The 25,671-nt window shown below is 44.6% G+C and overlaps 1 protein-coding gene across 2 annotated transcripts in view; it reads right to left on the bottom strand.

Moving 5' to 3' along the window:
* Window positions 1–3,791: 3,791 nt before the first annotated feature.
* Window positions 3,792–25,671, bottom strand: part of CIMAP1B (ciliary microtubule associated protein 1B) — a 106,689-nt gene continuing 84,809 nt past the window's right edge. For both annotated transcript variants that reach the window (XM_085653765.1, XM_085653766.1), the window contains exons 2-7: window positions 23,735–23,869; window positions 22,218–22,421; window positions 21,291–21,392; window positions 14,056–14,177; window positions 8,481–8,621; window positions 3,792–6,802 (exon numbers count right to left, since the gene is read on the bottom strand). In XM_085653765.1, coding sequence (XP_085509891.1) covers window positions 6,665–6,802; window positions 8,481–8,621; window positions 14,056–14,177; window positions 21,291–21,392; window positions 22,218–22,421; window positions 23,735–23,843 — 816 coding nt within the window. In that variant the 5' untranslated portion in view covers window positions 23,844–23,869 and the 3' untranslated portion in view covers window positions 3,792–6,664. The remainder of the gene's footprint in view (window positions 6,803–8,480; window positions 8,622–14,055; window positions 14,178–21,290; window positions 21,393–22,217; window positions 22,422–23,734; window positions 23,870–25,671) is intronic.

Raw genomic sequence — 25,671 nt, forward strand, 5'->3', positions numbered from 1 at the left:
AGGAAAATGTGTTTTAAGCCAAAGTTTCAGATTTGCAAGGGATTCTGATCTGACCTGATGAGAGCCACCCAAGTCACCCCACTCTGGATTCCCCCAGGTGTCTAGTTTTTGAAAATGTACAGGTTTGCTAGGTTTCCCTTGGTGCTGGCTGAGCTCTGGCCCAAAATCCACAGCTGACCACTTTGTAAAAAACTGGTAGTTTTGAGTGGAAAAATGTATCCATGTTGCATTTTGGGCTGTTTTCTGTTGTGGGTACTAGGCCTACCCACACAAGTGAGATACCATTTTTATCGGAAGACTTAGGGGAATACTAGGTGGAAGAAGGTTTGTGCTTCCCTATAGATTCCAGAACTTTCCATCACAGAAAAGTGAGGAAATTGTGCTTTTAAGTCAAAGTTTCGTGTTTTCAAGAGATTCTGGGTGAAACAATCTGGTGAGAGCCAAGCAGGGCACCCCATCCTGGATTCCCCTTGGTGTCTAGTTTTCAAAAATATACACGTTTTTTAGATTTGCCTAGGTGCTGGCTGAGCTAGGTCCCAAAATCTACAGCTACTCACTTTGCAAAAAAACGGGTTTGTTTTGGTGGAAAAATGTGTTTTGTCCATGTTGCGTTTTTTGCAGTTTTTTGTCACAGGCGCTAGATCTACCCACACAAGTGAGGTACCAATTTTATTGAAAGACATGTGAGAGCATAGAATAGTAGATTATTTGTTATTACCAATTGAATTTTGCAGCATTTGCGCTTTCCAAATGTAAGCCAGTGTGTAAGAGGGAAGACATTTTGAAAAATACCCTCTAAATTATATGCTCGTACGGGTACCCACAAATTCAGAGATGTACAAATAACCACTGCTCCTAAACTCCTTATTTTGGGCCCATTTCAGAAATACATGGGTTTACTTAATACCCATTTTTCACTTTACATATTTCACCATATGAATTGGTCTATACTCAGTAAACAATAAAAACCCACTGTATGGTGCAGTTCAGTTTGTTGACTCTGGGTACTTCGGGTTCTTGGAGAACATACAAACCCTAGATATCCCTGCAACCAAAAGGGTCTACTAAACATAATGGTACATTGCTTTGTAAATTGCCCATTGTGACAAAAAGTTACAGATGGAAACATTGTCATAAATGGCTGTTTTTTTCTACTCATTTCCAAAATGTATTTATTTCTACAGTAAGTGTTTTTGGAAAAGCTTGAGAGATCTACACATATGACCTCTTGCTGAATGGAGAATTCTGCCTACTTTTGAGAAATCTATAGCTTTCCAGGATCACCCATGGGTTTCACATTGGTTTCCACTATAAACTGGAAGTAGGTTGAAACATTTGTTTATATTCAGTTCTGTAAGTTCCTGAAAGCTGGGAAGATGGTGACTTTAGCACAGCAAACCGTTCATTGAAGCCATTTTTAGGAAGAAAAAACAGACACTTTTATCCAGAGCCCTTTTTTCTATTTTTCCACAATAACTCAAATATGAGCTATATTTTGGCTATTTTCTTGGTCCCCTCCAAGGGGAATCCACACACCCTAGGTACCTTTAGTATTCCCAAGATGTTGAAAAAAAGGAATCAAATTTGACGTGGATACCTTATATGGACAAAACTTTATGGAGGCCTAGGCACGGACTCCAAATAGTCAAAAAAAGAGCTCAACACTTGTGGGAGAAAGGCCCAGGAGTTAAGGGGTTAAAGACGTCAGGTCAAATGGAGCTCATTGTCCTGTCTAGGAACTGATTATTAAATTACAAGGACATATTTTTCTGCAGGTTCTGGATCAGTACAAGCAAGACCTGAACCTTTCTTTATGTTGGCCATGCCCCTCTGTCTCACTGACTGGAAATGGAGTTTACCCATGTTCCCTAACCCTTTTGAATGGGAAAAACTGTGTGTTGACTTGCCCCTGTAGGGACACGTTATTCTTGTATGTTATACTACATCACCAATGTAAACCTTGAGGTCTTGCCTGATCAAGTTCTACGGCCTGCTACCTATGTAGCTTCAACTGCCCAAGGACCCATGTTGGAGAAAGGGAATTCCAGTATTTTCATGAGATGCAGTAAGTGTAATGTGACCATTCCTAAACACACAGCTCCAAACCCCTTTCCAATCTTTACTCGAGTTCATATTTCCAGAGCAGTCTTTCCCTCTGGCTTTCTGTTTACCCAAGTGGTATTTCTATCCAAGCTGAATTTATTATGTTTGTGGGAACTGAGCCTAGGTGGAGCTACCCAAAGACTGACTCGGCTCAAGCTATCTAGGGTATGCTGTTCCCATCATCAGAGAATCCAGAACGCCACCATCTGCCTGACGTGAAAGAAAAAAAAGGAGACATTTCAGACACCGCTCTATTTTTTGCTACAATCAAACCAAGCTGTGGAATGGGGTTGTCCATTAATGAGACTCAGTGAGTAGCTAGGGTGTTGGAGTAAGAGGCTAAACTAACAACTACCCAATTAGTGATACAAAGACTGGTACATTTAAAGACCAAGATCACCCTAGCAGTAGAGTAGCAAGGGGGGGGGGCACGAGTTTTGGGGACGGAGGCCTCACCCCCGCTCTTTGCTGCGGCCATTGTGGGGTGGCAAATGCAAGAATCACCAGCACCCCCCCTTGTTCCTACATTTGCCCGACGCGGGGCGGTAAAGGCTGGGACCGCCACAGGCAGCCAAAGGTCTAGCTACGTCACTGCACCTTAGACTTCGCTTCAGCAGCAAAGGGCAGTGTCTGTGCCATTATCTATGTAGAAAGTTGAGCTTATATTCCTGACACCTCATTGGGGATTGAGGAACAGATCAATAATATATGTGCAAATATTAAGGACTTGCATGCTGTTGAGGATGCATTTAAATGGTGCGACTTCTGGCCTAGGTTGGAAAACAAATTTGTTGGTTCAGGAATTAAAATATTGAAAGTTGTGTTGATCAATGCTGTGGTAGCTACTAAGGGCCAGATGTATCAACATTACATTTTGCGAGTCTATAATAATGAATTTTACTGATTCGCTATTATAGATTTGCGAAATGCAATGTATGTAGGAATCTGTTAATATTTTACGATTCCTACGCATTCCTTATTTGCGACTCGCAAATTGTGAGTCACAAATAAGGAATGGCTTCCCATTCATTTCTACGGGCCAAGAGGCCCATAGGAATGAATGGGAATTGTTTGCGCAATTTGGGAGTACCCAATAGTTACTTGCAAATTGCGCATGCAATTTCAAGGATGCAAGGGTTCCAAAAGGACACCCTGTTGCACCCCTGAAATGTGCATGTGTGCACATGTGGCGCACATACATGTATGTGAGCCACACGGCCCTTTGAAAAATGCAAAAAAGTGAATTTTTCTAGGAAATCGAAAATTACCACCAAAAGTTGGTGGTAATTTGCGATACCTTAAAGCAATATTGCAATTTGCGATGGCTACTAGAATAGCATTAAGGGAATCGCAAATTGCAATCCTCTAAATGCGTGCGCAAAATAGGGAATCACAATTTCTGCGATTCCTTATTTTGCAAGTGGGTTTTTTCTTCCCTACATTGCACAATACGATTTTGCCATCGCAAACGGTGAAATTCTGCGAATTCCGTTTGCTATCGCGATTTTGCTTGTTATATCTAGCCCTAAGTGTGGTGAATGCTGCACAATATGTATGTGCACAGGAATCGTGAAAATCTGGAGCATTTTACTCGGTGGGTCACCTTTTCCACACAACTTCGCAGTCACATCACATCACAAATGCCGAACAGGATGAAACACGATAAAAAAATAGCAGGCATTCAGAGGCAGAGCTACAAATGTGGACAATTTATTTGAATGGCATATCATTGATTTTATGACACATTCACACAGATTAACAGAACTGCATGGCTGAGTGTTAATGCAAGCATGTAAATATTAGCAGGATACACTACACATAAGAAAGTGGTCACTGACCCCCAGACACAAACTGAGATTACATTATTTAAATTGGCACAAAATGAGCTAGCAATACATGGTAATGCATTACAAAACACCAGGATATTGATCACTCGTCAATATCCTTTGAAGGCACACTGTCCAGCTAGGAATAGAGGTACACTTTGATTGCATTTTCAGCAAAATGTTACCCTGTTAGTAAACACCTGAGGTAAGAGTATGGCTGGTTTATCATATTTAAGGGTAAATCTATCCATGGCACAGTGAAAAAAGTTCATTTTCTGCACATGCGGCTGAAAGACCTCAAAATGCCGAATTCCAGATGCGTCCTCTTTGCCGACGCACAGACACAAGTGTTTCTTTTCAGCGAATCTGCAGAGTAATGATTATAAAGATGTGATTTGCGAGAAAAACATCAGCTTGTGCAACACGGAACAGTTCAGTGTTTCTGTCAGAGGCTGAATCTGCGTGAATCAAGTTTTTTTCTTTGATTTACGATAATGTGGAGAATTAATAACAGAGTTATTTTGATGGTTGTGTTTCTTTTCATGCGGTGTTAGTATATTTGGCCTTTGCTATTGCACTTGCATAACTAAATGAGTCACTATGGTAACTAGAAGCCAGCTGCAGGCTAGAGAAGGGTGCATCTGGGCAGATTTGGACAACCCGGAAGTGGGCCAGACTTGCCTGCTTTCACATGGAGGATCACCACGGCTGACACATAAACACGTTTGCATTACCAGTTGTTCACCTACAGGTTTCATGATTCGTTAACCCACTTTCTAAAAAAGATCATATGTTCTTCTGCCTGGATTTAATGATTCTGGGTTTTTGGGATGTAACTTCTACAAAAGGGATCAGGAATACTTCTCTGTCTTTTTGTGTCTGTACAAGATCCTAGGGCTCTATTGGCCACACAACACATCATAGTCACTTCAGAAAGGAGAAGGAGCTGGAGAAAAAGGCTGCCTCAGAGATGGAGACAGATCAAATAAAGAAGAATAGAAAGGATCAGAGAAAGGTAGACAAATACAGAGAGGGATATATAAGAAACATGGGAGAGTAAAAGGATGAGGAATGAAGAGTTCAAGACAAAGACAGAAATGTAAGGAGAAGGGAATGTATGCAGGGCACTGAGAGAGATGGAAAGAGGATGATAGATACAACAGAATTGGCAGGCTGACTTGAAGCGAAGGAAACTGACATAAAAAGAGCTTTTTGTTAACTTATCCTGTATGTACATTTACTATGCTTAAGGATATGTATGCCGTTGCCCCATTTACTTGCAAAGCACTCCGATACCCACAAGGGTCACATTCGCAATATATAAAACTTTTCAAATAAAATAAAAATGAAAACTGGGAGCTGCATGAGGATACATGAGTTCCAAATAAAACAAAGAAAGTAGAAACATGTGGGAAAGAACATGAAAAAAACAGAATAAGGACAAACCTAAGAAGGGAGCAGAGCAGACAGGAGAGAGAAATTGACAGCCAAAGGTTCAGAGACGGGTGTGAAGGATCATTGGATAAATGCACTGTAGTCATCTATATTTCATATTACAAGTGGATCCTAGCATGTTCACCCAGCCTTTTCCCTTTCTGAGTATGATAAAGAATATTGTTTATTTAGAGAATACTAAAATCTATTATGTGGTGCTGATATACCCTGTGGAATAAAGAAAAGCGGTACAAATACATGTTATATTGGCTTACAATGCAATCATAGCTTTGAAGTAATTTGAAGAGTTTACATCTATTTGTAAGTCTCAAAATGTCAGTTTACTCCTGTGTCCCTCCAAAATATTCATCCACACTAATGCCTCTCAATGAAACGTTCAAGTTGGGCCATCACTTTAATGTCAGACTAACTTAATGACATTCTGACTGGTTGAGAAGGGCTATGTAAAACTGATCCGAAGCAGTGCTTAATTTGAGCTGGTGGTTGCCGGTGAGAGCCATTAGCACTCATGTTTAGGGACTGGCACTTATTTTTCCGTATTAAGCATTTGCCAAGAGCAAGACAGGGAAAAAATAAACAAAGCCAAAAAATGGAGAAAGAGAAAGACGAAAAACTGTCACAAAGTGAGAAAGCAGGACATTTTCAAGAGTGTGATAATGGGGCGGGGAGTGTCTGGTAGTGGATTAAAGAGGCAGGAAGTGGACTCAAGACTATACAGCCTTGGTAATGCACATGGCGACATGTAACTGCACAGTCTGCAGCCTTCTGAGCAGAGCTCTGGGCACCTTTCACAAATGAAGCACTGATCACAAGCGAGGGTCAGCTAGGCCAAGCAAAAGAGGGTTAAGTGTCTTGCAGACCTTCCTAATCTGGATCACCCTGGTCTGCAGCCTGTCCTTCCGCTCCCACTCTCCCACCCTTTGAGGCAGATGTTTCAGTCCTCACATGGGTGTGATCCTCATTGCTGCTGAGCACAAACTGTCCAAGTGCTTGCAAATTTCAGTGAACAACATGGTCTTCCGCAACAGAAGAACCTTATGCAGGAGATTGAAAAGCTCGCGGTGCGAAGCTAGAAGAGCCTGAAAGTAGAGAGAAGGAAACAAGGCAGGGATATGGACAGCCTCCCTCATCATAAGTAAGACTGTCAAAAACCAGAGACAAACAGACACATGCTGCAAAAACATGGGAAGAAATGAGCATTTAAAATAAAGATCCTCTTAGCTGTATCTAGATCTATAGCTACAAATCCCCCTTTTGCTTCTGTCCCATGAACGCCTCATCTAAGGGCAGCGCTCCGCCACTCGTGGAAGCCTCGGTGCTTGGTCCACCAGGTCACTGTCCACGATGAGCGGCGCGGAGAACTCCGAGTGACGGATGCCGAAGGAATAGTTGGGAGGCTGCAACCGGTTGACGTAGACCTGTAATGAGAAAAATACATATAACATGGCACAGTGATCCACCAACCACCAGACGACTATGGGGACTCGGGCCGATTTAGATCCTGAATTTGGAGCCACCACTAAGGGGGCACAGCAAATGATAAGCTTCGCCTTCTCTGTGGGCGCTAGAACTAGGAAAGACAGAAATGCATCACTTTTCTATTTTTTTTTCTTTATTACCTTAAGAAAATGTGTAGGATGGACACTATCTTTTTGAACGCAATTTGGAGTTCTCTGAGTATCTCATAGCATTGAATTACGCAATATATGTTTCCTAATAAGCTTTAATTTTCAGTATTCGATCAGGCTACCATATTTTCTTTCCCTCTTGATAAGAATGGTGATGATGATGATAATAAAATAATAAGAAGGAAAAACAATAAGAAGGGCAAAAATAACAACAGGCACTTTAAGCAGACACTGGGGTGAAAGGGTGTCTGGTAACAGGCAGATAGCCCACAAAAAGATAGAGGGGCTTATTTACAAGCCCCTTGCGCCACTGGTGCGTCACTTTTTCCCATGTTAAAAGTTGCGCACCCACGGCGTAAAGGTCTTGTAAATGAGCCCCAGAATGCCTAAAAACCCCACTTTGCCAGGTTGTATTAACGGCTATGAATGATTTATTGCAGATCACAAACCTCTATTGTCGGTTAGCTGTCAAATAACAAGTATAATTAGACATTTCTACAGGCACCCACCACTTTATTGACCTGAGAAGAACTGCGGGCGGACTCGGCCTTGCCAAGACTGCAGCCTGCCACCCGCATGGTGAACGTCCCACCTAAGTACACTTACTTTGATGTATTTACCTCTGAGGAAGCTAGCTGGTAGTAAGCTCATGGCAGTGCGAGCACTAGGAAAAATCTGTCAGAAAACAAAGTTGGAAATTAGGAGCAGGATAATCCGTCTCTCTGTTGGAGAGAGAATGGGCTACCGGGCTCTGCACTTCTGTCACCGGTCAGTAGAACCGGTGTACACCCGAGGGAACACAAGGAGCCGCCATTGTCTCCAATGAAAGAATGTGTACAGTGCACCCTTACAGGAAGTCAATGTGTTCTAAAGAGTTGTTACATCAGCATATATGGAAAAATATCAAAATGGTTGATTTTCCAAAACTGAAATCACGTTTTGACCAGTACTTTTAATCTTTTTAGGCTTGAATACTTCCCTTTTAACCTAAATGCCTTTGAGCTCGCCAGGACATTGTCCAGTAGAATCTGTGGGTGGCTGACAGACAGACATATTTATAATATGACAAGTAGAATTCCTGCAAAGGTTTGTCAAAGGGTTGTTCGCATGCTGGAACAGGTACCCGTGTTTTTCCCATTTACATTTTCTGCAGAATTCCTAGATGGTTCCACCTAACAAGGTTAGGTTCCTCTGAAGAGCTTGAATGAAATGAAACGTCCTAATGTCTGTAGATTACCGCACTGGCAATCGCTCAGTATTTTACTGCTAAATGAAGATTGAAAATGGAATGAAATAATCAAGGACTACATTTACCACAATGCAATGTCATCTCAATAAAGGCACCTTACTGATGGCACACACCTGTTTGAAGGTTTCTGCTGATGTTTTTGTGTGCCACCACAGTTTGTGTTATGTCTTTGCCACTTTTATTCCCTTTCTCTATTCAACATCCAACATGGTTGCTTACCTTCTCAGGGGCATACGCTCCTGGTCCTGGTTTGGTGGTGTGGTCGCTAGGAAGCATGTTGCGTGCTGTCATGCTGTAATGTGGTGGTCTAGTTTTATAAGTACTTGGGTCCGTAATACGGTAGGTCCCAGGACCTGGAGTCTATAAATAAAAAATATTACAGTTTAGAGTAAGGTTCATGGGCAGCCTAGTTCAAAACCATTGTAGTCATTTGATAGCAATGTTATAGCAATAACACAATACAAACATGCTCATTCAGTAAGGTTGAGGAGTTATGCCACACAACACCATGCAAGGTGATATATTCCCAGATAGTGTGGCGTCTGTCAAAGAATGCAATTCAAAAGATTGCCTGGGACAGTATGGGCAGTATTACTACAGTACAACGTGTGGACACTGTTGAACCTCTTTATTCTGCCCACTTCCACACTGTTGAGAGCAAAGCTCTGGTTCACTGTTTTTGCCCTTTAGTGAATGCTACTGCTGTGGATCTGTGCGCCAACACCTGCTTCCTCCTTTGTGGAATCAGAGACCGAAATAGAAGCAAGGTACATCGGAAGTCCTACAGTCTCCAAAGTTTGAATGAATAGGTTTTCCTAGAAATCCTTCAGACACTCATATTGCTCCTATAGTATTGTAGGGAAGTAACAGAAGGTTAGGGAATAACATGAAGGTACGTGGCAGAGGTGGCACGTCCTATAATTTAGCCTGGGCTTACAGAACCCATTAGGGTGTGGATATTAAGCTACATTATTTATCTATTGGCTTCTGTTTTTTACCTACGATACTATAGAAGCCATACGAGTGTTTGAGAAATTTCTGGAAGAACTGATTTACCTTACACTTAAGACTTCGATGTGATACTGCTGCAAAGAAATACAGAAAGCCTGATGAAGTCCTCTCAGAGAATGAAACGCGTTGGCCGGGCTGTTTCATTGATGTATTGAAGATTAATAAAGTGAACTGTTTTTTGAGACTTCATACAATGGCTCCCACGTTATTTCGGTACTGGAGAAGAGTTTATTGGGGTTGACACCATTGAACTATGTATTTATTGTGAAAGGAGGAAAGAATAACAGAGAACAAGCTCTATAATTCAATTGTTGGACTCTTGAGGCACTCCTTTTTGTGTTTTTTTCTGTTTAAATTGGTCTATGGTTTTAGAGTAGTTTGAGCATTAGAGGGTGAGTGCCTACTAATATAACCATACAAGACCTGTGCACCCATTCGTAGCCATAACTACTGTTGCTCTGGGGTTATTTGAACTCTTCATACAGTCTCTAAGTGAATTCTTACTTCAGTGATGTTTGACATTGCTGTTTGATAAAGCTTTCCAGACCACCGGATTGGCATTCAATGCCTCTGCAGCAATGTAGGAAAAATGCAAAGAACAAAGTAAGTATGAGTGCCCGTAAAGACAGAATCGCTACTCAAGTTCAGCTAGTAGACACTAGGCTTCTTTAGAACAAGTTGCCAGAAGGGAAGATGATAGTACTCCATTTCGATTCGTTTACAAGAAATTAGTTTTGGTAAATGCTGCTCAGTGAAACCATGTACCAGGAATGTATTCAAAAGTGACTCCAGATCTCATCAGTGAACCATTATCGCCACAGAGGCCATCATCTTGCCATCAGTGCACCCTTCTGGCTGTTAGCGTTTACAAAATGAGCTAGCAGGAAGCCTTCCATTAGCTTTACCAGAATCTCACATTAGGAACAGTGAGGGGATAGGCAGTCTTCCCCATTCTCAGGAGATACAAAACGTTTTGATGCCCAACAAGGCTGGTCACCAGGGTAATGGCGGAGTCCACTTGCCTTAAGGACCATGTGACCCGATTAGTGTGAAACAAGCTAGCTCCAGACTTATTTCCTGGTTGGGCCTGTTGCTTTTTCTATTGTTCGAAGGGGTGAGTAGATAGTGACTTGTCTGCAAGGCACGTTACCCCCAATTCCTGTTCCTTAAGAAGAAGCCTGAGGTGTCGGCAAGCATACTCGGTGATGACGCAGTACCTTGCTCTAGAACCAGCCCAGTACGCCCTACCGCTTGAGTACGGTGTGTGCCACACATGAGACTCGGTAGTCGAAAATGTAGGTACAATCAGGAAGAGACATTGGCATTGACCCCAGTGCAATTTATGCCAGCGGCAGGAATCCTGTTTACATGACTCGGAGGATAAGAGCTGGTCAGGAGGGGGGAATCCGCGCCCGCTGCTGCTCTGCTTTACCTGGGAGACATGGAGCAACACTGTGTACAGCCTGTGCCCCATGCGTGCCCCCGTGCATGCTGGGATATTCCACCTTACATGAAATCGACTCAAAAGTGAGCTGCATAAAGAAGCAGCACAGCGGCCCCTTTTTAAAGAAACGGTGGGGCGAATCATTTTCTAAAGCGTGATATGTACACACATTTGGTTCTCAGCATGCACGCTTGGCATAGCCATGACGTAGTAAGGCACAACAATATCTAAGAGAACAATGTAATCGCCTTTGATTGTCAAAGGATAGGACCTTGCCAAGCACCTAGTGGCAGTGCACTGAGCCGGTATCATAACATTAACGTCTACCCTTATGCATAGCTGCCAAGGCTTCACTGGACTTATTTATTTATTTATTTGAGTATTTTGTAAAGCGCGCAGCGGCCCCAACGGGGCGTCCCGGCGCTGAGAACTCTGAAACATAGAGGTCAGGGGTCAGAATTCCACTGTTTAAGAGGAGAATAGATGTGTTTTCAGGGATTTACGGAAGGCTGATTCTGATTGACAAGTGCGTAAGGCTAGTGGGAGCTTGTTCCAGCGCTGAGAGGTACAGACCTCAAAGGTTTTTCCACCTGCCCGAGAGCGTTTAAATCGGGGAGTTTCCAGGAAGTGGAGGGTATTGGAACGTAAAGTCCTGGAGTTGGCATAGGGTCGCAGAGTGTTTTTCAGGTGTGCCGATCCACTGCCTTTTGATGCTCGGTAGGCCAATGTCATGGCCTTGAACACACATCTTTTGGCTATGGGCAGCCAATGGAGTTTGCGGAGGTGTGGAGTGATATGGTGTCTAGCAGGAATGCTCTCCACCAGCCGGGCGGCGGCATATTGGACCGTCTGAAGTTTATGGCAGAGGCCTGCTGTGATACCAAGGTAGAGGGCATTGGCATAGTCGAGGTGTGAAATGATCAATGCCTGGATCACAGTTTTACGGCAGTCCGCCGGCAAGAAGTTAATGAGGCGTTTTATGGTGCGGATCTTAGCAAAGCAGGAGGATGCAACTGTTTGCACCTGATTGTTAAAGCTAAGTTGATTGTCCCAGCGAACTCCGAGATTTCTCACCGAATCTTTGGGGGTGGGGGCTAGGCTCAGGTCTTCTGGCCACCATATACTGGAGTCCAGAGGGGATGGTGTGTTGAAAAAGAGGATCTCTGTTTTTCCAGCATTGAGTCGGAGGGAATTAGCATCCATCCAGCTCGAAATGTCCCTAAGGCAGGATTTAAGTGGATCAAAAGCTGAGGCGGAGGGGGAGTCAAAGGTGAAAAGAAGCTGGATGTCATCAGCGTAGGAGGTAGATTTAATCCCCGTCTGTGCAATCAGCTTGGCCAGGGGGGTGAAATACACATTAAAAAGGAGCGGGCTTAGGGAAGAACCCTGAGGGACTCCCCATTTGAGTGGTCTGGCAGAAGAGGTGAATGGAGGAGTGAAGACCTGCTGTGTGCGGTCCGAAAGGTAAGATGAGAGCCATTTCAGAACAGCGCCACCCAGCCCAAGGTCCTCCAGTCTTTCCAGCAGGATTTTATGAGAGACGGTGTCGAATGCTGCCGAGAGATCCAGCAGCACCAACACCGCCCTCGATCCTTGGTCAAGCGTCCACCTCACCGAGTCAGCCATTTCAATTAGGGCCGACTCGGTGCTGTGGCCCGACCTGAAACCGTGCTGGGAGTCATGGAGAAGCCCATTGGTTTCAATGTAATTCGACAACTGCGAGTGTACCAGTTTTTCCAGGATCTTGGCTGGAGCAGGCAGGAGAGAAATAGGCCTGTAGTTACTGGGGTTGTCTGGATCCAAGTTGGGTTTTTTAAGGATGGGGACTAAGGAGGCATGTTTCCATTTGACAGGGAAACAGCCCGTTCTGAGGGAGTTATTCCAGATAGAGTTGAGGTGGGGGTTGAGGAGGGATGCAAGATTTTTATATTGCTTGGCAGGCCAAGGGTCTTTGGGTGAGCCTGATTTGCATTTGATAAGTTCAGCCATGGAATCTGTTTCTGAAATGGATGTAAATTCGAGTAGGATAGGCTGCAGAAGCGGGGAAGTCACGAGTTCCTTTTGACTTAGTGTGACATTTCTACGTTTTCATGGTGATTATGTGTGACATCAATGTCTTAGGTGTGACAATATGTGTGATCTTTCTCACAAGTAGTGCTAATCAGTTATGTCCATTTAGGTAAATTCATTTCACATGCTAGCCCTTTTTGTGCATTGCATACCTGTCACCTACAGTGCTTAGAAACGGCAGAAGTGCAACATGAAGCCCTCTTTAAAAGAAAATTAGTGCTATACTGTGGGAGTCATTTCCCATAGTGCATTATGCACCATTCACAATAAAACACACATTTTTCATTGATACAGAGGGTCCCCTGGGATTACCTGGCAGGAATACTGTGTGCAGACAACCTTTGGAAATAATGATGCATAGTGATAGCCAGTACAAATGTTTTCTTTACATTCTGGCACTAGTAGTCTTGTTTATTCCACTGTAAAACCAGGACTACAAGCCCCTGAATGCCAAGGAGAGAGTCGTGCATGGACCTGGGGATCACAGCAGCTCTGCCCATGCATCTTCTATTGGCACTGGTGTGAAGGGTGTCTCTCCTCCTCCAGGCATGGCCCCCTTCCTACCAGCCATAGTCTTTCTCCACTACAAAGGGGGTTTCAGGGTGCCTCTGCATTTAAAGGTCCCACTCTGAGACTGGCCGGACTGGGCGCTTCTTTGCTATGCCCAGTCTCTGCCCTGTTGCGGACGGGCGTTTCAGGTGTCTGAGGTTCTAGGCTCTTGATTAGGACAAGCTAGGCTAAGAATGGCAGATTTAAAGGTCTTTTCATGAGGGAACGCAGGCATCCAGGCCCTCAGACTCATGCCCCTCACATTCGTGTCACTGTCACTGGTGTAAATGTGGGTGCTGAGGCACACGGCCCATGTGTACTTGCCAGCGCAGCTCAGACCTGGGCACCGTTAGTATGCTGGAGTTAGCAGGTAATGTGCATAGCTCTGCCACTGTGCCAAGATCTGCACAAGGCATGTGACAGCTTCTTGGCAGAGGGCTGGGAGCGGGCCACAGTCGCCAGCTAGACTTCACCTCCCCCATGGCAGACCCGTACATATGGTATAGCGCCAAGACTCCACACATCATGACTGACATTTCCAACAACGAATGACTAATGAGTGCTGATCCCAAATGTGAATGCTGCTTCCACCAGCAATGGGTTGGGATCTGACCCACCCATTGGCCTCTGGGTATAGTGTCACTTGATGACATCAGTTCTAGGTTTATAGCCAGACCTAAACAGTTACAGAAGGGATATCAAAAGTCTGTCTTTACTGACCCTCTGTAGATCTTCAGCAAAGCTGCCAACCTTGCTCCGCCCGGTGATGGTGATGCTGGGAGCTGCTGTCTTGTTGACTATGTGCGGCCCGAGCACCGTAGGGAGCATGTACGCCGCCGGCCCTGAGGGGTGGATAAAAGGAGGAGCAGAGGTCAGCACAGATTCAGCACGGGCGCCGCTTCACCCGGACACAGAGCAGCTTCAACTACACAGGACACACTCCCCAGCACAGGCTCTCAAGTGCACAGCGTTTTGTCATTCCTCCCTGAGTGGAGTACACACCTACAGCCACGGGACATGACTCAAGCAGGGCCCGTCAGTCAGGTGGGAGTGGTGCAAATTCGGCCTCCGAAGCCACCAGTAGGAATTGTATTCACTTAATACTCAAATGCAGATTCAACCAACTCGAGTATCATACAAATGTGTCATTTTGCGCCCCTGGACCCTCCACCAAACGTTGCTCTTGCGTCCTTGCATCAACTTTCTTTGCTCGACATTACATTTCCCAAAATACTCAGGCCCAACTCTGGCAATCTACTAGGACTGTTACTGGAGGAAGAGGAAAGACACTGAAGCGTCTCCATTGGTCACGCCAGTGGATGTACGCCGGGGGCCTCATTTATGAGGTTATGCCGTAGGGCAGCGCCGCAGGACTTCCTGCTGCTCTGGCCTATAGCAACACAAAAGGACAGGAATGCACCAAATCTATCAGATTCGACGCATTCCTGTACCTTCCCCCTGCGCCGGCGCACAATGGGCTGCCGTGCGCCAACGCAGGCACCTTTGCATCATGGTGCAAGGGTGCCTGCATTGCGGGGTTGCTTATTTCTGTGCAGGAAGTGAAACCTTCTTGCACAAAAACAATCACAAGAGGCTTTTTCCTCTTTCTCTGTGTATTGCAGAATGCAGCACACATAGAAAAAGGAACAAGCATTGGCATAGCCAATAGGTCTCGCCTTTTGGGACCTTATAAGTGTTTAGCCATGCAACAGTTGCATAACTAAACACTTATAAGGTCCCAAAAGAGAGACCTATTGGCTATGCCAATGCTTGTTTTAACTGCTGCAATCTATTGAAGCCTCACGGAGAACATCAAAGCGGCCGTGCGGCCGTGAAAGTGATCGGGATCAAACATCAAAGCGGCCGCGAAAGTGAAAGTAATCGCGGTAAAGCGCGACGCGCGCGCCCAGCGCACATGCACTGTACCTCTAGGCTGGCCTGGTAGCACTTTTTGGAGCCCTCACAAAATGTCTCGCCAGACCAGCGCATGCGCTGGGTCAGGCGAGACCTAAAACAAGCATTGGCATAGCCAATAGGTCTCGACTTTGGGACCTTATAAGTATTTAAATATGCAGCACAATATCCTTAGTGCAACATCAACTGTTGAAAGCTAACCACTTATAAGGTCCCAAAGGCGAGACCTTTTGGCTATGCCAATGCTTGTTCTGATGTTGGATGCACTGGGCATAAAGCCTGTCATCCGCACATGCCTTTGCGGCATAAAGAAGGTAAATAAAGCAATGTGACTGACGCTCTTTATTTCAGCCTACTTTGTTGTGCCACTGTGCAGATTCCGTGATCACAAATCCTGCCCGTGCCTGTCAACGGGCGGCTGGGGCATATGGAGTGCACGTAATGCCTTAATAAAATATTTCCCAAACCTACCTTCAGGTCGAGTTTGCGCTATATAAAATTAGTAAGAGCAATTTACATATGCATTAAGTAGATGTAACGGATAATTTCCGGTAAATACATTTATTTAAGGTATTCATTTGAAAACTGTAGTCTGCTTTTGTTTTGAACGTTGTGGCACCGGTACCAACAAAGCCCCGGAATAACTGTGTGATCGCTGGCAGGAGCGCTAATTTAGGCCACACACATAGTGAAGGTAAGGGGCTAGCGGCACGGCACACTTCCTTCGTACACCCAGTGCAGGCAGGGCCATCAATACTGCACACTTTGCACAGTTCTGCTGAAAGGGCACAAATACATTTGTTTTCGCCTGCCTCCAATGGAAAGCTGGACATGGAAGAAGCCCAGCATTGTTAGCACCACTTCTTCTGTGCGAGAAGGAGACACGGCCGTGCAGAGCTCATTCGAACATATTTTTTAAAACATATACATGGGAATGAAGCCCTGCTTTTTCTGATGTTGGCTGCGCTGGGCAGAAAGCCTGTCATCAGCACATGCCTTGGCGACATAAAGAAGGTAAATAAAGCCATCTGACTGACGCTCTTTATTTCTGTCAGCCTACTTTGTTGTGCCACTGTGCATATTTCGTGATCAAAAATCCTGCCCGTGACTGTCAGCGGGTGGCTGGGACATATGGAGGGCACGTAATGCCTTAATGAAATATTTCCCAAACCTACCTTCAGGTCGTGTTTGCGCTATATAAAATTATTATGAGCAATTTCCATATGCATTAAGTTGGTGTAACAGGTAATTCCCTGCCAAAACATTTATTTGTGGTATTCATTCAAAAAATGTAGTCTGCATTTGTTGGGAACGTTATGACACCGGTACAAACAAAGCCCCGGAATATCTGTGTGATCGCTGGCAGTTGCGCTAAGTTAGGCCACACACATAGGTAAGGAAAACAAATGATCACAAATCATGGCCATGCCAGTCAGCGGGAGGCTGGGACACGTGGCTGCAGGCGAGGGAAAGCCACCAACAGTTGATCCTGTGAATTGTTTCGGTCTTTCATCCACTTAAATATGTAAATGTAGGTGGCGCCTGTTTTTATTAAAGGAATGCCTCTGCAGGAAATCCCGACCTGTGTTTAAGATAAAGGTGTGCTGTTTGAGGAGTTGGAGGGGGGTGTTAGCAGTAAGAGTAATGCAAAATCGCTAAAGGAAGTGGCAGCTGAACATTTTTGTTTTATTTCACCGCCATTAAAGTTAACCAAGCGCGCACGCAAAGAACTGTGAAAGATGAAGACAATTTGGGTGTCATTAAAGAAAACAAACACGCGCACAATTTCTTTTTTTAAAGCAGTTTGAGTTTGTTTCACCACCATCTAAAGCGCATTGTTATCGTAAAGTGCTTTGTGAACGTTGTTGTCTGCCTACAAGTAATAAGCAAAGAACTGTGAAAGCTGAACACAGTTCTGGTATATTTCACCGGCATTAAATAAAACCAAGTGCGCACGCAAACAACTGTGAAAGATGAAGATAATTCGGGCGCCATTAAAGAAAACAAACAAGCGCATAAAACTATGTTAAAGCAGTAAGCAGTTCGGGTTTGTTTCACCACCGCGCAAAAAAATGTTAAAGCAGTAAGCAATTCGGGACGCAAAAAAATGTTAAAACGAAAGTAATAGCGATCGCGATCAAAGCGAAAGTGATCGCGATCGCTTGGACGGGAGCGCTGTGTGGCAAGCACGTGAGTGGTGCGCGCGCAGCCGTGATTGGCGGCTGCGCGCATGCACGCTCACGTGCACTGAAGCTTTAGGCCACAGGCAGCACTTTAAAAATCCCAACTACAAAATGTCTCTCCGAGCCAGCGCATGCGCTGGCCTCAGCGAGACCTAAAAAACGTGGAGAAATAAAAATATTTCTCCTCGTTGTGTCTTCCTGGGGAGGCGTAGGTTTTTGCCGCTGCCTCAGAGTTATGATTCCTCGTAAATCTGAGGCACTGTCAAAAAGCCATGTATGTTGCTGGGAACATACCAGCAACACCCATTGCACGTCCCTTTAATGCAGAAAACTGTGTTAAAGGGAACGTTATTTACAAGGCAGCATTGAGCCAAAAAAGTGGCTTTGTGCTGCCCCGTAATAATGGAGCAAGCTCCTGCGCCACAGAACATCACAAAAAGTGACATTCCCGCAGCACAAGGGGCCTCATAAATGAGGCCCCAGGTACACAAGTCCCTACAGCTCCTCTGTTCCCCCTTGACTCTACTGTTTCTGTATTTGGACCAGTTTTGCTTCAGTAGCCGGATCTTCACTGGTTTTTGTTTTTGATGGGTACCAAGGATCCAATATTGTGCCTTATTCCGCAATATGGATATCTGTGCTGCTAGAAGAGCAGGCAATAAGAGGCTGTAGCAGTAAGAGGCTGTAAGCCAGCACCTGACTTTAGTGGTCCCGTATGTGAGAAAGTCCAGCCTATGTGGTTATGCTTTCTCGGTTACTGCTGCTAGCCATGTCAGCACTTGGTTCTCTGTATCCACACCACGACCTCGGGTTCTGAGCCCTCGTTGGCAGAAATGACATTCTTACACCCTATTGACTTCATGGGTCTTGCTAAGTAGTGGAACCTTCGACCTTATGCAGCTCATTGAAGGTCCCTGACATATCACAAAATTAGTGTGCATGTATGTTTTTTGTGAATAATTGTTTCTATTCTCTTTCTTTCTGTGGCTGTTTGTCTTCAATATTCACAAATTTGTTTTAACTTTTAACAGATTCTGTATTTCTGGGTTACTCAAGGGTTGAGTTATTTGCAAGTGCATCTGAGGTCATCACGATGCATCGTTTTCTCCGAAAAGACACTGAGGGCATCTTGGTCGCTACAGCGGTGTCTCCTCCGCTATAGCAGAGGAGCATCAATCCACCGGCCAGCAGCTGCAAATATTGAAAAATAAAATGATAATAAAACAGTTTTATTCACATTTTATTTTTCTTCTCGGAGCCGAGTCTTGGTGATCAGACCATACTCACCCAGCACTACAGCAAGCACAGAGGGGGAGCGGTGGGCACAGCTGTCAGTGCGCATGTCAGTTTGGCCAGCTGTCTCAGGACGGCCAAACCTTCTCATGTACTCCAGCCCAAGCTGCATTGCCAGGTGGAGAGAACAGCAGGTGCAGGCTCCCAGTCTCCGAAGGAGCGGAAAAGCAGCCGGCTCAGGCCAACCCCAGCGTTTCTCTCACCAGCATGAGAGAAGTGCTGGGATTGGCCATAGGGTAGTCTGGGAGCCTCAGCCTGTGCACGTCAGTCAGCAGAAGAGCGGTGAGCAGCAGCCAGCTAAGATCTTTTTTTGTCCCCTGCACCGCCCACCACTTTACGCCAATACCAGCCGCTTTTGGGTCACTAGGTGGCTCTGTGCAAATACTGAGTAATCTGTTTGTTCTGTTATTTAAAAAAGTAAGTTATTTGATATAGCACAGACCTAGCTTCAAGGAGCAATGGAAGGCTCTGGATAAAACATTTTTATTACAGCAGGATAATTTACATAGAACAGTAATACAACAGGCGTGTGGAATCCTTTTGAGGCGTGATTACAAAAAACAAATTATGATAGGGGATGAGTGCATGGACATGCAGGGCTAGGTCCCAGTCCCGGTAGTAATTCAAAAAGGACATTGAAAGAAGTCCCTATAGGGCCCAATATATATATATATATATATATATATATAAATATATAAAGAAGTCCCTATAGGGCTTGATTGGCAAAAACACTCATTGACTTTTGAAGCAGTGAATGTAAAACCGTTAAGGTAATCCATGTCAGCCATTTGGTTCCTACTTACATTTCACATGTTTAACACTTTTTGGGAGTACACAATTAAGTAAGCTATTTCCTGGATGTTGTGTTTCTGTATTTTTTGTGTAGCATATTACTTCTGTGCAGTGCATACTTTCAAGTGAGTCACCTTGAGGTGTTTATAACGGGCCACAATTGAGAGCTCTGGAGTTGAGGCTGAAAACAGTGCGAATTTCTCACATTGCCTGCCAGTGGCTGAAAAAGGTGTTCCGAATACATGGTCATCCAATCCCTGGCCTTGTGCAGAGCGCACAAAGCAAAGGTCATCTATTCCAGTGGCAATCGTGGTTCTGTGTAAATGTGTGTGAAGGAGGTACACAGTTGTCAAAATACTGACAAGGCGAAAGGAAGAGAAAATGCAATGAGTACAGGTGAGCACATGCCTTGTGTGGGGGTCAGGAAGTGAAGGAGGTGCAAGGAAGGGGATTTAGGAGAGAGTGAAAAGAGGGTATTGAAGAGGAAAGAGATGAAGTGTAAGATATGTAGATGGCCGAGATGTATAAGAAAAGAGCATACATGTCCAAAAGAGTGAACATAACAAAAGTGATTGAGACACCTTGAAGACCACTACATCTTTCACAGACCTCAATAATGTTTAATTCAGAGTCTCAATTTTAGAATTGAAACATTTTCAATATTATTTAGTACAATATCATTATTGCTACTCATTTATCTTAAACAGTTAACAACCACTGACAATGCCACTAGTCTTGGCTGGTTTTAGTGTGTGTTGTTGTACTATAAATCTGAATGCACTAACGGAAACTCAGAGAGACACCAAAATACCGGTCGGGTGGCACACTACGGAAATCACAACTATTTAGTTTACATATTTAAGCCACCCCCTCAATTACATAGGCCACGCCTCATTTGCAGACCCCACACATTTTTCATCCCATTTAAAGCCTTGTGGAAGTGTATAATTGTGACAGTACAGGGGCTTGTTAGGTTGGAAAACGTTGCTTATAACTAATTCCAGGAATGTTTTTAAAAAATGTGGGGGAATAAATCTGCAGAACGATCGGTTGGAAAATATAACACTCTCCAAAATCTATTTGTAATTGAAGAAATTTCTTTTCAAAAGAGGTTTTCGCTGCAAACTCACCTCTAAACAAGCTTTGCAACTACATGAAGTTGTGAATTTTAAACAACTCTACTATCAACATTTAAATTCCAGAGCACTAGGCAGTATGCTGCACACACTCCACAGTGTTTATCCTACATAGTTACCCGGCACATATTTACAAGGGAGGCACATGGAAATCATTTGGAAGTGAGCAGTCACAGGGCTCTCATATAAAACAGACCACTGCCCTGTCCACCCAGCGTCACTTCCACTGCCTGCCTTATTTACAGGTCTACAAACTGCTTTGTTTCTAAAAGAGAAGTTCAGATGCCTCGACAACTCCAACCGCTTCGACGACTTGACAGACTGCCTTCTAAACCTTAAATGATGCCCAAAGAGATTTGGTCCAGTGAAGAAGCAGGTACTGGATCAACTCATCAGTGTTTCATGGTCATCATCTAAGCCATTAGACTATATGTCCTCAGAGTTCAAATCTGTTTCCACATGCAATGTTTTTTCAAATCCTCTTACTGATTCAAACCCCTGTAATGCTGAGGGTGACGCCAAGCAGTCGTGACCTCAAGCAGGTATGTTAACTTAAGAATGTCATAACCAGATCAGAGCAGTGAGACCTGGGCACACTGGAGTTTGTTGGGGCTGTCCCTTTCCTTGACATCATTACCTGGAGTCTGGTCATTGCCGAAGGCTTTCGTCCGGGAAGACAGTGAGTAGATTGGGGCAGATCGATAGGCAGATTTCCCAGCTTTTTCCGGTGAGTAAGCACCTGTAATACAGAGTAAGAAAACATGAACTGCAATTCTCAATCACTGCACACTGGTGCAACATGAACTTTACTTGAAGAGAAATTGGCAACCCACCAACCCATCAGAATACCATTCTAAAATCATCATTCTTCCACCGCCAAGCATTATGACACTGCCACTCATGAACCCGCATTAATTTAAAACAATCGATAAGGGAATCGGCCCTACTTCCATTCTTTTTTTTATTTACTAGTTTGCATAAAATTTACATTACATGTAGATTACTTGTCGACCCTTGGCCATTACAGCAATTACGTTTCCTAATATCCCATGCCTATGTAAGCAGGGCCTTTAGGATCGCGACAAGGCCAGAGCCATCTGACAGGTCCTCGTCCTCAAGCCAGTCATACTTCCCACCCACCCTCCCGGTATCAGGCATTTGTTGCGCTTGGTATGTCAAGAAGTGCATTATAGCCCTTGGCGGGAGGGGAGGTGGGCTCAGCAAGTGTTTCCTGTTTTGTTTCCTGTCTGTGATTGGATACTACCTCACGTGTTATGACTGGGTCAAGGACGAGTAGGCCTAAGAGTAATGAGGATTACCAGTAAGTAATCAGGACAATAGGCAGTACCAACCCAGAACGATTTTATAAAGACATTATTGACCTAAAATTACTGTGCAGGCAAGCGAGCAATTTGTTTACCAATTAAGTGCCCATGCCACAAAGAAATCAGCAGTAGGGAACTAACCCCTCAAGCCTGTATTTGTTGCAGATTGTTTCCAGAACTCATGGCTATTTCTCAATTGATCCCTCTAATCCCACATGATTGGAAAGATCCACACAGACCTGGCCCAGGTGTCTTGAAGGAGTCGAGATCTCTTGGGCGCCCATAGAGGGAATAGGCTGGCTGTCCGTCTTTGCCGCGCATTGTCATATTTGTTGGGATCATATAGGCTGGCCCTGGAGAGGAGTCTTCAGTTAACCGAAATCGCCTGGTCCCAAAGCTGTATGCAGGGGCCCGGTAGGTTGATGGGTCATGATTTGCGTAGCCTAAGAGATGAAGAAGGTAAGTGTAAGTATAAAACTCGTCAACATCCCCTTTGACAATGAGCGAATATTCAACACTCCAATGAGCCAACACTGCAGGGAGACAAAGGAAGGAGGCCAAGAAGGCCAGCAACACACATAGAAAACTAAGGCAGCTGCAAAATGCTGGCTGGGAAACCTCAACTTAAAAATACCAGGAGCAGCAAGAGAATAAAAAACAGTATTGGAACACTGAAAGAATGCTAGAATATCAGAAGAAATGCAAACCATGTAAAGAAAGGGAAATACGGTCAGGAATCAATAGAGAAACTAGCAATGGCAGGCAATGCAGAGGCAAGGCAAGTTGGTGAGGGAATAAAAAGAAATCAAGTGTGTCAAACATTTAGGGAAGAATCAGTCACAAAATGCAAGGGTCCACAGCAAGGAGCTCAGAATGCAGGGAAGACAGTGAAGCGCAAGGAAAACAAAAAAAACATGTAAGGAAAGAATGTAATAGAGCATACAGAGAAGCCAAGAAGGACAAGAACTGCAAAGAAGGGAAGTGTGCCACAGCCATGCTGCCTGTCCAGCTGGACAAGTACAGAAGGCTCAGTGGGATACCACTTGTCTCCTCAGCATCTCTCTCTCTAAAGTATACCCTCTTTCTCTCAGGCTTCAAGTTCCGCTCTTTCATCCCAACATGGGTGAATAACCCACTCACTGAATTTAGGAGTCCCAGCAAGCATACGGACAAGCAAAAAATTCCAGGACAAACAGAGAAGTTAAGGATTAACCAAAAAATTACAGAAGAATAAAAAATGTCAGGACCCATGGGGAGAAGTTGAGGGGGCAAAATACATGGAAAATGCAAGTAAATCAGATGACACACAACGTGTCACATGTACCAGCCAACTAAACTGTGAGACACTGAAGTAGAAGAGTTAAATTCAAGTAAAACAAACAGCAACAAAGAGAGGCACTGGGCGACAGTCAATATGTGGGGATGATGAAGCAAAGTTACCAACACCAGAGATAGGGTCACAATAAAAAAGAAATCCATCAATGATAAAGTAAAACCAGTAAAGCGATGGTAGTGTAGAGATCAGGAGAAAACTAGCATTAGAAACGGAGTCGCAGATGCAGGCTGTGAAAGAGAGCAGCAGCCAGCAAGAAACATGGAAGGTGGGTTAAAGCAAGTCAGATTTTGATGGCTGGCAAGAGTTAAAGTTTCAGAATGCAACAATGAGAAGATGACAAGGAATACAGCAAGAGAAGGAGTAGGAGGAAAACAGAAAAAGTGACAGGTTGCAGCATTTCCATGACAATCATAGACAGACCTGTATTTCCAGGGAGAGCGTACTTGGGCCCAGGACTGCTGTAGAGAGCGGCAATGGGACCTCTTGGCCGGTGAGGTCTCCATGTTCCAACCCAGACATCGGTGCCCATCCTGGTTCAACACGGTTCAACGCGGTCTAAGGATGGACAAAGACATAGTCAACGTGGGTTAAGTGACAGGTTGAGAGCAGCTGGTTAAAGAATGTTCTGGGAATGGAGTAAGAGCACAAATAGTTCAGGGGTTGCAAAACATAGATGGTGTTGCCACTCAGATGAACACCAATCATTTTGCCTCCTTAATGGGCAAGGGGCACAGATCCTAGGAGAGGCCGGACGTTGAAATGGGACTCATCTATCCGGAATACCCTGAAAACAAGATCTGGGACATCATTGAAGTAACACCTACTTGGCTTCATTAAGTTTGGTTCTCAGACTTGCTCCATCTTTATCAAATAGACTGTATCTTCCTACTCAGGGCCAAGCCCCCTGTTCACGCAGAGAGAGAAAGTTTTAGGCCTCTCCCTTACATCGTTCAGCATGAGTGCATGGTTCCTGACGACACAGTCTTTGCAAACCTAAGCCTCTCTGCAGAAGCTGTTAGGAAGTCATTAACTGGAGCTCAGTACATGAGTACATGGCAAAGATCCTACCACTCGGTGCTGTAAAAAGAAAATAATCTGCTCTCCTGCTCGGAAGATGATTTCACTATAAAGAAAACAGGGGCACTCTAGGGTACATTCATGATACTTATGTCTGTCTATTGTTTACACCTTCTATAGAGATAAGTAAAGATAACTCCATGATTTCAGTGGTAGTGTTAATCTAATTTTGGTGTGTACTGAAAAAAACAAAAGGGGCTAACTCAATGCAGTTATATTTACATATTTTCTCAGAGATGGGTGCCAATCAATATCGTAGTGCAGATGGGGCAATGTGCAGTGATCAGTGCCAAGTGAAAAAGAGGAATGTTCACATTCAGTGAAAAACAGTATACCTAAATCAACAAGTGACCAACTTGAGCCGACATATTCCTTAGGGCCCTCTACTAAGAAGTCCAGGAGTCAGTCATAGTAGTGAAATAGTCATCCGTCTCCCCGCGTCCAACCTCTCCCCTCTCCTAATCCCACTGATTCCGTCCAATCCCGGACCCCTGTCCACTCTCCCTCCAAAGACCCAAGTCATTCTCGGCCCCTGCCTAGAACATTAAACTTTTTCAGCTCAATAGCACAGCAACTGAACAGAATGGAGCTGAAAATTAAGTCCCTTGCTGCTGATTTCCTATACTTACAACAAGATCTTCTCAACAGGACCAAGCCGCCGTGCTCCCTCTCCCCGGGTAGATTTCCTCCCACCCCACTCAATACCTCTCCCTTGGCCCCACAGTGCACCCCTCGTCCCTCCAGTCTGTCAGCGAGTCAGGCTCTTCGACCCAACCGGGATCGCCAACCCTTTTCGATACCTAAACCTGATAAGATCAACAACTCTTACCTCGCTTTGAACCAGAAGTCAGCCCCTTTCCCCATGCCTGTTATTATCGGCTCTAACAGAATCCCTAAAAAAACTCGCCTAGACCTCCTGCTCAATACTCCTCTATCCACCTTACTCCCCCCATCATCGAGGCTCCCCATCCTCTCTCTTGCATGCTCCTCAACTGCAGATCAGCAGTACAACACGCCACAGACATTTTTGAAGCTCTACTCGCTGAAGAAATTGACATCGCTTTCCTCACTGAATCCTGGCTCAATGTCCACTCCACCCCCATTCTTGACATTCTCACCCCTCCAGGGTACACCATCATCAGACAAGACAGACCGATCAAAACGGGGGGGGGACTAGCGATCATCCACAAGGCAGGAATACAGATTACCAAACTTAAACCTGCAGAATACCTATCGTTTGAATACCTGGGTGTCGAACTCACTGCCAAGGGCACCTCACC

Source organism: Triturus cristatus, chromosome 4_1, assembly GCF_964204655.1.
Source record: "Triturus cristatus chromosome 4_1, aTriCri1.1, whole genome shotgun sequence".
In the NCBI taxonomy this organism is placed as follows: domain Eukaryota; kingdom Metazoa; phylum Chordata; class Amphibia; order Caudata; family Salamandridae; genus Triturus; species Triturus cristatus.